The sequence below is a fragment of the Panthera onca genome, chromosome A2 (genome assembly GCF_046562875.1).
Source record: "Panthera onca isolate mPanOnc1 chromosome A2, mPanOnc1 haplotype 2, whole genome shotgun sequence".
Classification (NCBI taxonomy): Eukaryota; Metazoa; Chordata; class Mammalia; order Carnivora; family Felidae; genus Panthera; species Panthera onca.
In genome coordinates this window covers 146,008,088-146,021,332 of record NC_138340.1, presented here as the reverse complement: position 1 = coordinate 146,021,332, position 13,245 = coordinate 146,008,088, and the positions used below count along the sequence as shown (strand labels likewise).

The 13,245-nt window shown below is 38.8% G+C and overlaps 1 protein-coding gene across 5 annotated transcripts in view; it reads left to right on the top strand.

The window, feature by feature from the left end:
• Positions 1-13,245, top strand: part of TMEM209 (transmembrane protein 209) — a 37,604-nt gene that overhangs the window by 15,396 nt on the left and 8,963 nt on the right. For 4 of the 5 annotated variants that reach the window (XM_078439427.2, XM_078439421.2, XM_078439414.2 and 1 more), the window contains exons 9-13: positions 1,197-1,293; positions 7,506-7,631; positions 9,964-10,061; positions 11,777-11,891; positions 11,985-12,082. In XM_078439427.2, coding sequence (XP_078295553.1) covers positions 1,197-1,293; positions 7,506-7,631; positions 9,964-10,061; positions 11,777-11,891; positions 11,985-12,082 — 534 coding nt within the window. Of the gene's footprint in view, positions 1-1,196; positions 1,294-7,505; positions 7,632-9,963; positions 10,062-11,776; positions 11,892-11,984; positions 12,083-13,245 lie in introns of those variants that run through there. The other variant, XR_013552721.2, reaches the window with a different exon arrangement.

The window sequence follows — 13,245 nt, the reverse complement described above, 5'->3', positions numbered from 1 at the left end:
CCAGAAGCACTGGATGGCTTTCTAAACATAAAAATTCCCTCACGAGGATGAAAGGTACAACATAGGGAATATAGCCCTGAACCCCTTGGGTAATTTTGTTGCAGCCCAAGGGTGGCTCACGAGTAGAATGCATTGAGTAAATGTTGGAAGAATGAATGAGTAAAATGATGTCCTAGTACTGTACTCTCTTTTATTTCTAATTACAGTCTTGAAAGTTTCAAGTTTTTTGGATATTTTTTAAAAAGCAGTGTGCATATAGCATATAATATTGTGTAATACTACTTACTAGCAGAGTCTGGTTAGCACTCGGTGATCAAAGACATCAATATTTGTAGCAAAACATGTGAATAGTCACACTAAGTGTGTAAATAGCCTCATTGGAATTTAGTTCAGGCCTTGCGGTATATCTGATTCGCTTGCTAAATGGATTACTGAAAAGTTTTGTTTTTATAGATTACTTAATTCACAAATTTGTATAAGGAATTGTAGACTTGTATTTCATCGGAAACTTTTTCACCCTTCCATTTTATAGTTAAACAGAAGCATGGAAACAGAACTAAAGTAGCAGTTAAAGTTGCCACGAACACCTACGCGAAACACATAACACACGAACAACTCAAATGGGGTGTTTCCTTGGACAGTCTTTTCACATCCAGAATTGGATTGATGTTAGCCATCCAAAGTGGCATTTGAAGTTCTAATCCTAAAGGAATATTTTAATATGCATAAACCAGTATCAAATAGATCTGTTTTCCACGTAGTTAGCAAATTGAGTAAGCCTGCTGAGTTAATTATGTTAGTTTGAAAAACTATCTTATTAATTACAAACCAATATAAACACGACATGGATAAATGTATGATAATTGCTGTAGAAATGTAAATCGGAGATTATCCTTTTAGCTAAGTATAATAACCACAGGAAATTTTGAGAAAAACTTAACTAAAATTTTTATATTTTCGTCAGCAAAAAGCAGGCATATGTGCTTTAAGAGTATAACTTTTTACACTCTGCTGGCTTGCTTACTTCACTGTCTAGACTTCAGGTAGCTGCTACTTCATTGTCTTTCACTATATTCTGTTTAACAGAATATTCAAGTACAAGACAGTAAAAATATTCTTAGTGTTTCATGAATATCATTATTTGAGAAATACTTTAGGATTATGTGTGTGAAATCTTTGCCTTGTTTCTTCCCTAGTGGATCAATGAGACAATATTAGTGCCACTGGTACAAGAGATTGAGTCTGTCAGCACACAGATGAGACGAATGGGCTGTCCCGAGCTTCAGATAGGAGGTATGTGAAAATAGAGAGCAACATTTGATTTTCCTTCAGTGAATCTGCCAAGTAGAAATTTTCTTTTTTTATTGGGCTGTTTAACAACTTCCTTTGTTATCTTGAGGTGAGGACAAAACTAAATGTTTATGATATATGTTAGAATTTACTTGCCGTGCAGTTCACCCCTTTAAAGTCTACAATTCAGAGATTTGAGTTGTGCAAACAGAATCAAGTTTAGAATATCTCATCACCCAAAAAGGAAACCCCACATAACCTTTAGCAGTCACCCTGTTTTCCCAGTAATGCATTCCCCAGCCCAAGGCAACTACCAATCTACTTTCTTAAATTTTTTTTTAATGTTTATTTATTTTTGAGAGAGAGAGAGTGTGAGTGTGGGAGGGATAGAGAGAGAGGGAGACACAGAATCTGAAGCAGGCTCCAGGCTCTGAGCTGTCAGCACAGAGCCTGATGTGGGGCTCAAACCCACAAACTGCGAGATCATGACCTGAGCCAAAGTCGGATGCTTAACCAACTGAGCCACCTACGTAGCTACTTAGGCGCCCCCCACGAATCTAATTTCTATCTCTATAGATAAGTGTGTTCTAGATATTTCATATGAATGGAATCATATAGCATGTTGTCATTTATGACTGGCTCTTTCACTTAATATGTTTTCAAGGTTCATCCATGCGTGTTGTGACATTTATCATTGCTTCGTTTCATTTTATTGCCAGACAATATCCTGTTATATTGATCTACAACATTTTGTTTACCCATTTATCAGTTGGTTGACATTTGAGTTTTCACTTTTGGGCTATCATGAATAGTGCTGCTGTAAAGAGTTGCATGCAGGTGTTTGTGTGGACATAGGTTTTAATTTCTCTAGGCTAGAATGACTGAGCCATGTGGTAACTCCATGTTTATTCTTTTGAGGAACAGCCAGGCTGTTTTCTAAAGTAGCTGTGCTGTTTTACATTCCCACCAGCAGCGTATGAGGATTTCAGTTCCTCACATCTTCACCAACACTTGTCTATCCTTTTTATTATAGTTATCCTAATGGGTGTGAAATGGTTCCTCATTGTGGTTTTGATTTGCATTTTCCTGATGTCTACTGATGTTGAGCATCTTTTCTTGTGCTCGTTGGCCATTCATACATTTTCATAGGAGAAAATACCTTTTCCGATCCTTTACCATTTTTAAATTCAATTATTTGTCTTCCTTTTTAAGTTTGTTTATTATGAGAGAGAGAGAGAGAGAGAGAGAGAGAGAGAGAACGAGCAGGGGAGGGATAGAGAAAGAGGGAGAGAGAGAATCCCAAGCAGGTCCCACACTGTCAGCACAGAGCCCAACATGGGGCTCGAACTCATGAACCATGAGATCATCACCTGAGCCAAAATCAAGAGAAGGACGCTAAACTGACTGAGCCACCCAGGTGTCCCTGGGTTATTTGTCTTTTTATCATTGAGGTGTTTTTTATGTTCTAGATACAAGTCCCTTGTCAGATATTAATTCCAAAGTTGTACAAAGCATAAAGAATGTGTAACAGTGCTAATTGAAAATCACCTATTTTCAACTCTTTTACCTGCAAAAAATGAAACTATTAAGGTTCCATATAATTTGCCAAAAATATATTTACCATAACTTATTTAGGGTTAAGTAATTAGGTTTCAAAATAAAAAGGAATATCTTAGTCAAGCGCCTCTTTCTTATTTTTTTTATTAAAAAATTTTTTTTAATGTTTGTATTGTTGTATATTTGAGAGAGAGAGAGACAGAGCATGAGCAGGGATGGGGCAGAGAGAAACGGAGACAGAATCTGAAGCAGGCTCCACACTCTGAGCAGTCAGCACAGAGCCTGACACAGGGCTCAAACCCACGATCTGTGAGATTATGACTTGAGCCAAGGTCGAATGCTTAACCGACTGAGTCACCCAGGCGCCCCTCAACCACCTCTTTGTAGAGAATAAATTTTTCCTTGAAATATTTAAGTGCTTTGGATTGCACATTAGTACTTTCTACTTAGTTTGCATGTCTTTTATTTGTTTATTTTTTTACTTTGGGTGTCTTTTGATCAGCCTTTATTCTCTGGAGACTAAGAATAGAATTGTATATCCCAAAGGTGTCTATTGAGTATCTAAATGTTTCATGTAATTTGTATAACCCTCACATCAACCTTGAAAGCTAGCTGTCAGTGTCCCATTTTATGGATGAGGCTGCTAAGACACAAATTAAGTATCTTGCCCAGTGTCAACACAGAACAGTGTTTTGAGGCCAGAGCTGTTAGACTGCAAAGCCCAGAATAGTTACTTTCTAGATCTTGGTAATGTTATTTGAACCTGTGCTTGTTCTCTTTGAGCTTTCTTTAAAAGCTATAAAAATGTTATTTTCTACAACATTTTACCAGTGTGATGTGCTTTTTAAAAAGAACAACATTGCTGGGGCGGCGCCTGGGTGGTTCAGTCGGTTAAGCGTCTGACTTCGACTCAGGTCTTGATCTCACGGTTCGTGGGTTCAAGCCCCACATCAGACTCTGTGCTGGCAGCTTGGAGCCTAGAGCCTGCTTCAGATTCTGTGTCTCCCTCTATCCCTGCCCATCCACCCGTTCATACTCTCTCTCAAAAATAAATAAATAAAAACTTTAAGATAAAAAAGGACAACATTGCTTTGTGACTACAAAATGCAGTGTATATGATGTTCATTGTAGAAAGGCTGGAAAGTAGAGACAGAAATACACAAGAATATTACCCATAATTCTGCTTCCAGAGATAACAACTATCAATTTTAAGTCACAATTATTATTTTTGATTATGATACTAACTACATATATGTATATCAATTGTAAGTTATACCATAATATAACATTAAAATTTAAAAACTGTATATTTAGGAGCCGAGGACGTATATCACACATGTACATTTCTTTTTTCAATATATGAAATTTATTGTCAAATTGGTTTCCATACAACACCCAGTGCTCATCCCAAAAGGTGCCCTCCTCAATACCCATCACCCACCCTCCTCTCCCTCCCACCCCCCATCAACCCTCAGTTTGTTCTCAGTTTTTAAGAGTCTCTTATGCTTTGGCTCTCTCCCACTCTAACCTCTTTTCTTTTTTTTTTTCCTTCCCCTCCTCCATGGGTTTCTGTTAAGTTTCTCAGGATCCACATAAGAGTGAAACCATATGGTATCTGTCTTTCTCTGTATGGCTTATTTCACTTAGCATCACACTCTCCAGTTCCATCCATGTTGCTACAAAGGGCCATATTTCGTTCTTTCTCATGGCCATGCAGTACTCCATTGTGTATATAAACCACAATTTCTTTATCCATTCATCAGTTGATGGACATTTAGGCTCTTTCCATAATTTGGCTATTGTTGAGAGTGCTGCTATAAACATTGGGGTACAAGTGCCCCTATGCATCAGTACTCCCGTATCCCTTGGGTAAATTCCTAGCTGTACATTTTTTTTTAATGTTTATTTTTGAGAGAGAGCGCTTGTGTGTGCAAGTGGGGGAGGGGCAGAGGAAGGGGGACAGAGGATCTGAATCAGCTCTGTGCTGACAGCAGAGGGCCCAGTGTGGGGCTTGAACTCATAAACCGCAATATCATGACCTGAGCTGAAGTCACACGCTCAACCAACTGAGCCACTTTAAATTAGGGTCATACATGAATGGATAAAGAAGATGTGGTATATATACACAATGGAGTTTTACTCAGCAATCAAGAAGAATGAAATCTTGCCATTTGCAACTACGTGGATGGAACTGGAGGGTATTATGCTAAGTGAAATTAGTCAGAGAAAGACAAATATCATATGACTTCGCTCATGAGGACTTTAAGAGACAAAACAGATGAACATAATGGAAGGCAAACAAAAAAAATATAAGAACAGGGATGAGGGACAAAGCATAAGAGACTCATAAATATGGAGAACAAACAGGGTTACTGGAGGGGTTGTGGGAGGGGGGATGGGCTAAATGGGTAAGGGGAACTAAGGAATCTCCTGAAATCATTGTTGCACTATATGCTAACTAATTTGGATGTAAATTAAAAAAAAAAAAGGGTCATACAATTTTGTTGACTGCTTTTTCCCCCAATTTTTCTATTTGTTAAATATTCTCCAGTACTGGTTTTGTGGCTAAATTGTATTTTTTTTTTGTATGTGTAATAAATTGTATTTAACTGATCTTGATTATCTAAAATGTAGGGCTTTCTCCCTTTGTTGTTATTAATAATGCTGTGAGTAAATACCATTTTGCCTAAATCTTTGTGTACATTTGTAATGATTTCTTGGGGATAATTTCTTAGAAGTGGAGTTGGGGCACCTGGGTGGCTCACTTGTTTAAGCGTCTGGTCTTGGCTCAGGTCATGATCTCAGGACTTGTGAGTTAGAGCCCCGCATCGGGCTCTCTGCTGTCAGCGTGGAGCCTGCTTCAGATTCTCTCCCTGTCTCTCTGCCCCTCCCTCACCAGTGGGCACATGCACATTCTCTCTCTCTCAAAAATAAATAAACATTAAAAAAAAAAAAGAAGTGGTTAGTTCAGTAGGAATAAATACATCAAAGCTTTGATGATGTACCTAACCCTTTGAAAAGCTTATGCCAGTTTATACTCTAGCAACCATGTCACACAGAAGAACGCCTTTTTCCCCAACACTGGATATTACTAGTAAGGTTGGACGTTCTGAAAATTTTTGCTTATTAATTTCTTTGTATAGTTGTGTTTCCTGATAGGATAAGAGAAATCACTGTCATAAAAAGTTTCTGCTTGTCAGTGGCTTAAGAGGCAACTTTTTTTTTTTTTTTTTTTTTTTTTTGAGAGCGAGCACTTGAGAGAGGGAGGGGCAGAGGGAAAGAGAGGGAATGAGAATCTTTTTTTTTTTTTAAGTTTTTTTTAATTTTTGGCAGAGAGAGAGAGAGAGAGAGCGAGTGAGCATGAGCGGGGGAGGGGCAGAGAGAGAGACACAGAATCCGAAGCAGGCTCCAGGCTCCAAGCTGTCAGTACAGAGCCTGACGTGGGGCTTGAACCCACGGACTGTGAGATCATGACCTGAGCTGAAGTCGGACGCTCAACCGACTGAGCCACCCAGGCGCCCCAAGAATGAGAATCTTAGGCTCCATGCTCAGCAGGAAGTCCAACACTAGACTCTGTCTCACGGCCGTGAGATCATGACCTGAGCCAAAATCAAGAGTTGGACAGTTAGCTGACTGAGCCACCCAGGTGCCCCAAGGGGCAACTTTTAACTCAATGTGATTTTTTTTTTTAAGTTTATTTATTTATTTTGAGAGCGAGCGAGCGAGCAAGCACAAGCAGGAGAGGAACAGAGAGCAGAGGAGGGAGAGAGAGGGAGAGAATCCCAAGCAGGCACTGTCGGTGCAGAGCCCGACGTGGGGCTCGAACCCACGAACTGTGAGATCGTGACCTGAGCCAAAATCGAGTTAGACACATAACCAACTGAGCCACCCAGAACCCCTCAACGTTTTTTTTTTTTTTTTTAATTTTTTTTTTAACGTTTATTCATTTTTGAGAGAGAGAGACAGAGCATGAATGGGGGAAGGTCAGAGAGAGAGGGAGACACAGAATCTGAAACAGGCTCCAGGCTCTGAGCTGTCAGCCCAGAGCCCGACGCGGGGCTCGAACTCACGGACCGCGAGATCGTGACCTGAGCTGAAGTCGGCCGCTTAACCGACTGAGCCACCCAGGCGCCCCTCAACGTTTTTTTTTTTTTTAAGTTTATTTATTTTGAGAGAGCTCTCACAAGCTGAGTAGGGGTGGGGCAGAGAGAGAATCCCAAGCAGGCTAAGCTGTCAGCGATGAGCCCTACACGCAGAGCCCCACTGGCGGCTCAAACGTACCAACTGAAAGATCGTGACCTGAGCCGAAATCAGAGTTGGTCACTTAACCGACTGAGTCACCCAAGCACCCCAGCTCAACCTGATTTTGAAAGCTATCGTGTATCTTTTTATACATACCCCACAAAAAAATTTTGTATTAGTTGTTTATAGATTTACCAGAATGGATCTGGCTGCTGCTTTTGGCATGTGTGTGCATGTGGTGTGTGTGTTTATAAATCTGGCCACCATGCCAGAAATAAAATAAATTGTAGGTAAAGGAGATAATGCTCATGGTGAAAATAAACTATTCTATTCTTACTTTCACTTATTCCTTCAACGCCTATTGAAGAACGCCACATGAAGAATAATCTGTGTCCTATGTGTTTTGTTTTTAACAGAGGCTAGCATTACTAGCTTGAAGCAAGCTGCTCTGGTCAAAGCTCCTCTCATCCCGACTTTGAACACGATTGTGCAGTATCTAGACCTTACACCCAATCAGGAATACTTGTTCGAAAGGATTAAAGGTAACTAGTAATTTGAAGAGGAAAAAAATTTCACTACTTTGAGATTTTGTAAATAAAAGTAACAAGGGGAAAAAAATTTTAAGTATCACTTTTTTTTTGTTTTATGAACATATATTTAATTAGGGCTTAATTAAGGCTTATTATACTTGAATAACGTTTGGGTTTTATATTTCATATTGCCTAAGAATTGTCAAAATGATGTAGTTAGCCTTAAATGTGCTCATTAATTGCATTCTGTAGAGGGAAACTTAAATGTGAGATACATGGGCTGCAGTAAATATTTCACCTATTTTCTACCCTTAAACCACTAAGAACGGGTGCCACTGTGACATTCCTTATCATTTTAGCATGTTGGTCCTTCTTTCTTTCAATTCTTGTAATGTATATTTAATGTGTTGCTACTTTGAATTTCTGTTATATTCGGATTATTTGGAGGGAAATGTGATCTTCTGAGGAGACGGACTTGAGAATCAGGAAAGTTAGCCTCCCTGATACTCCCAAACTCTCTTTATGCTTCCCTGCTTTTATTTGGATAAACTGTAAAAATTTCTCATCAGTAAAAAAAGCTTTAGAAATAGTATTTCACTCTTCAGATTTATCATAAATCTTAACTTGAAAACATTATGGTACCCTCTCTCCCCCAGGTTTGGACTGGGGTTCAGAAATAAGCATTTTTCATGACTTTTAAAAAAACTTTTTATTATCAGGAGAATTCAGATATTCCTAACACTAAACACAACAGTGTGCTCAAGCCTCCTGTACACAGCCCCTGGGCCTGGCAGCCTTTAGCCTCTCGGCACCCCTGGCCCTATCTATATCCCCATCTACCGGCTCCCCTCCTGTGTTATATATAGTTCTATGTGCTGTTGTCACTTCATCTGTAAACAGCTTTGTATGTGTCTCAAAGATAAGGCCTTTTAAAAACATAACCTCAGTACAATTATCACACCTATTATTTAAAAAAAAATTTTTTTTAACGTTTATTTATTTTTGAGACAGAGAGAGACAGAGCATGAACGGGGGAGGGGCAGAGAGAGAGGGAGACACACAGAATCGGAAGCAGGCTCCAGGCTATGAGCCATCAGCCCAGAGCCTGACGCGGGGCTCGAACTCACGGACCGTGAGATCGTGACCTGAGTTGAAGTTGGACATTTAACCGACTGAGCCACCCAGGCACCCCCACACCTATTATTTTTAAAACAATTTCTTTATATCATGAAATATATAGCCTATGTATGTACGGATTTCCATCCATCCATCCATCTCATAAAATGTGTAATTACTTTGTTTGGTATTGCTTGAATTGGGATTCAGATATTATCATATATTGTGACTAGTTGGTACAGCATTTTAGTTCCTTTTAAGCTATAGGTTTCCTGTCCATCCTTTTTTTCATTTACAACTTATTTGTTGAAAAAACTGGATTGTTTGTCCTGTAGAGTTGTCCACGTTGTGGATTTTACTGAATGCATGCCCATGGGGTTTGGTTTTACACGATCCTCTGTCCTCTGTATTTCGTGTAAATTCAGGTTGCAATATTTTGGCAAGATTGCCTGACATATAGCAAGGTGTTTGTATATCCAGAAAGAAATGTGTGTGCACACATATATACAAAGTACATATAAAGTATTGTTATATACTAGATCAAATATACAAAAAAGCTTAAAAAAATTGTACTTAAAAAAGTGCAATGAACAGGTAGAGGCCTTCTAGATTAAACAGCAACATTTTACTATAGTTGATTCTTTGTCTACATATATACACACACACTTTTTTTTTTACTCTACCATTTGAAATTCATTACAGACATCATTACTTGTTAGTATGATAATTCCTAAAAATGAGAACATTCTCCTACATAAACCTAGTACATTTAACAGACCTTTAAAATTACCAATATTTCTAAAATCATCTAATATATAATTCATATTCAAGTTTCCCAGTTGTCCAAAGAATGTTACTCTTTTTTTTTCCTAACCAGAGTAGAGTCTGGTTTCACACATTACCTTATGGTGTTTTATCTTTCTTTGGTCTCTTTCTCTAGAACAGTTCTGTCCCCCTTTTCTCCCCACATGACATAGACTTTTTTAAGAATCCCGAATGGTAGTTTTATTCTGTGTTTTGGAATTGTCTGGTTTTTTTTTTTCATGGTGATGTGTGAGTTACTATTTTATATCTTGTGTTTATGTTAGGGTGTTTTCATCAGGTTTTGAAGGTGTTATGCTTCCCTTATTGTAACCCCTTAGCCTTTTCTTGTTCTTCTTCTTCTTTTTTTTTTTTTTTTTTTTTTTGCATATTTTTGGCTTCTTAAATTTCATCTTTGTTGCTTCAGAACTTTCTCAGGGAGGCTGTATGAGTTCATTTAGGTGGAATAGAGGTGGAGACTTCAAAGGACGGAAGTGGGATACAGACCTGCCCACTGACTCAGCTGTAAGTCACTACTTCTGTTTTCTCAGTTTACCATTTTCCCATGTTAATTGGATTTATGTGCTTTTATTTTCCATTATAAAAATAAATATTAAAAAGAACTTAGAAACTAAGAAATAAAAGTTTAAAATTGTACCAGCATCTATCTTAACCACTGCCATCTATCTCAAACCACTTAATAGTTTGGTGGGGTTTTTTGGTGGTTGTTGTTGTTGTTTTTTTAATTTTTTTTAATGTTTATTTGTGAGAGAGAGACACACAGAGTGTAAGTGGGGGCAGGACAGAAAGAGGGAGACACAGAATCTGAAACAGGCTCCAGGCTCTGAGCTGTCAGCACAGAGCCCGACGCAGGGTTCAAACCCATGAGCAGTGAGATCATGACCTGAGCCAAAGTTGGAGGCTTAACCGATGAGCCACCCAGGCACCCCCTGGAGAGAGAAAATCTTTTAAGCAGGCTCCACGCTCAGTACGGAGCCTAACGCAGGGCTTGATCTCACAACCCTAAGATCATGACCTGAGCCAAAATCAAGAGTCATATGCTCAACTGACTGAGTCACCCAGGTGCCCCAAGATTGTGCTATTTTTTAATGTTTTTATCATAGTTGTTATTATCCCATACATAAAATTTTGTATCCTTTTTTTTTTTCACTTTTGTTGTGTTTAAGTATTTTTTCATTATTACCCAGTGTCCATTAACTTTTCCTATGTTGGACCTAAAAGTTTGAGAAATGTGGTAGGGGAGGAACTTTTGTTTTTCTGTTTTAAATAATATTGTAACTGGGGCGTCATGGTGGCTCAGTCGGTTAAGCATCCGTCTTCAGGTCATGATTTCATGGTTTGTGAGTTCGAGCCTCACATCGGGCTCTGTGCTGACAGCTCAGAGGCTGGAGCCTGCTTCGAATTCTGTGTCTCCCTCTCTCGCTGTCCCTCCCTCATTCACGCTCTGTCTCTCTCTGTCTCTCTCTTTCTCTCTCAAAAATAAGTAAACATTGGGGCGCCTGGGTGGCTCAGTCGGTTAAGCGTCCGACTTCGGCTCAGGTCACGATCTCGCGGTCCGTGAGTTCGAGCCCCGCGTCGGGCTCTGGGCTGATGACTCAGAGCCTGGAGCCTGCTTCGGATTCTGTGTCTCCCTCTCTCTCTGCCCCTCCCCCGTTCATGCTGTGTCTCTCTCTGTCTCAAAAATAAATAAACGTTAAAAAAAATTAAAAAAAATAGTAAACATTAAAAAAAAATTTAATATTGTAAGGAATATCATGGTTCATGTTTATTCTTGGGGATTATGGCTTTAAGAAAGATTCCTAGAATTAAGATTTATGAAATCAGTTACACTCTTATGAAAGAGTGTAAAGTTTTTGAACATTTAAGAGTTTCAAGATCATGTTTTTTATTTTTTAATAGTGACTGTCAGTGTGGAAAACATAAAGCTTCAAATGATGATATTCAAATTGAGAATGTATGTCTATTTTTATCTTGGTTTTTTGTTATTAACTATATGAGTATGAATGATCCACTTAACAGAAGACTTGGAATGTCTTGCTTTGTCTTTTCATTTTATAGATTTCATCTTATAAATATAACTACTTGAAAGCATTTTGCTAGTTCTCTCTTTAGAGAAACATTTAAAGATTGGAGTCATCATAAACAGCAGTGTTTTTAAAGGGCTTATATCTATGATAGATTTTCATGCTGATTTAAAAAAATTGTTTCCTCATCTTCAGATCATCATGCATGTATTTTGCACCTACCTTGATTCCAGATTGCCTCCCCATCCTAAGTACCCTGACGGGAAGACATTTACTTCTCAGCACTTTGTTCAGACACCAAATAAACCAGGTATAAACCTCCTAACAGAATGAGTTGAGATTTTCACATGAGATATATCTAGAGGTTTAGCTTGTTTTTTAATGTAGCATATTTCCTTTACAGATGTGACAAATGAGAATGTTTTTTGCATCTATCAGAGTGCTATCAACCCTCCTCATTATGAGCTAATCTACCAACGTCATGTGTACAATCTTCCAAAGGTACTTCTTTTTAAAAAAAATTTTAGTGTTTATTTATTTTTGAGAGAGAGAGACAGAGTACGAGCTGGAGGGGGCAGAGAGAGAGGGAGACACAGAATCTGAAGCAGGCTCCAGGCTCTGACCTGTGAGGACAGAGCCGGACGCAGGGCTTGAACTCATGAACCGTGAGATCATGGCGGAGCCAAAGTCGGACACTTAACCGACGGAGCCCCCCAGGCGCCCCCAAAGTTACTTCTAAATGTAGAAATGGCTATTGAGGAAGGTCATGGTGACTTGCTTTGATAATATTTTTTAAATTAAAGTCTCTTGTCTAAGGAACAGGTAAACTGTTTAAATTAGGGAAAATGAGTTTCTTAAATGTCCCTTTTTTAAACTATAAAAGTAATATATGCTTAATTTGGGAAAGCATAAAGAAGAAAGAGCAGGGGCACCTGGGTGCCTCAGTCGGTTAAGGATGCGACTTCGGCTCAGTTCATGATCTCATAGCTCACGGGTTTGAGCCCCACGTCGGGCTCGGCATTGGCAGTGCGGAGGCTGCTTGGGATCCGTGCTCTCTCCTCACTCTCTGTCCCTCCCCCACTCACACTTTGTCTCATAATAAATAAATTCTGAAAAGAAAGATCACTCATTCCATTACTTAAAGGCAGCTATTGTTAACATTTTTGTTGTATTGCCTTTGGTAAATTTCATTTTGGCCTTTTCTCTGTGCTATTTTATGGGTTGAAATCGTATTATTTATGTAGTTTTATTTCCTTTTAAAAATTAACTTCCTTAAAGAACTCTTTTGCACTGGGAATGCAAACTGGTGCAGCCACTCTGGAAGACAGTATGGAGGTTCCTCAAAAAATCAAAAATAGAACTATCCTATGACCCAGTAATTGCACTACTAGGTATTTATCCAGAGGATACAGAAATGCTGTTTTGGCGGGGCACATGCACCCCAATGTTTATAGCAGGGCAATCAACAATAGCCAAAGTATGGAAAGAGCCCAAATGTCCATTGACAGATGAACGTATAAAGAAGATGTGGTATATGAATACAATGGAATATTACCTAGCAATCAAAAAGAATGAAATCTTGCCATTTGCAACAACATGGATGGAACTAGAGTGTATTATGCTAAGCGAAATAAGTCAGAGAAAGATATCACATGATTTCACTC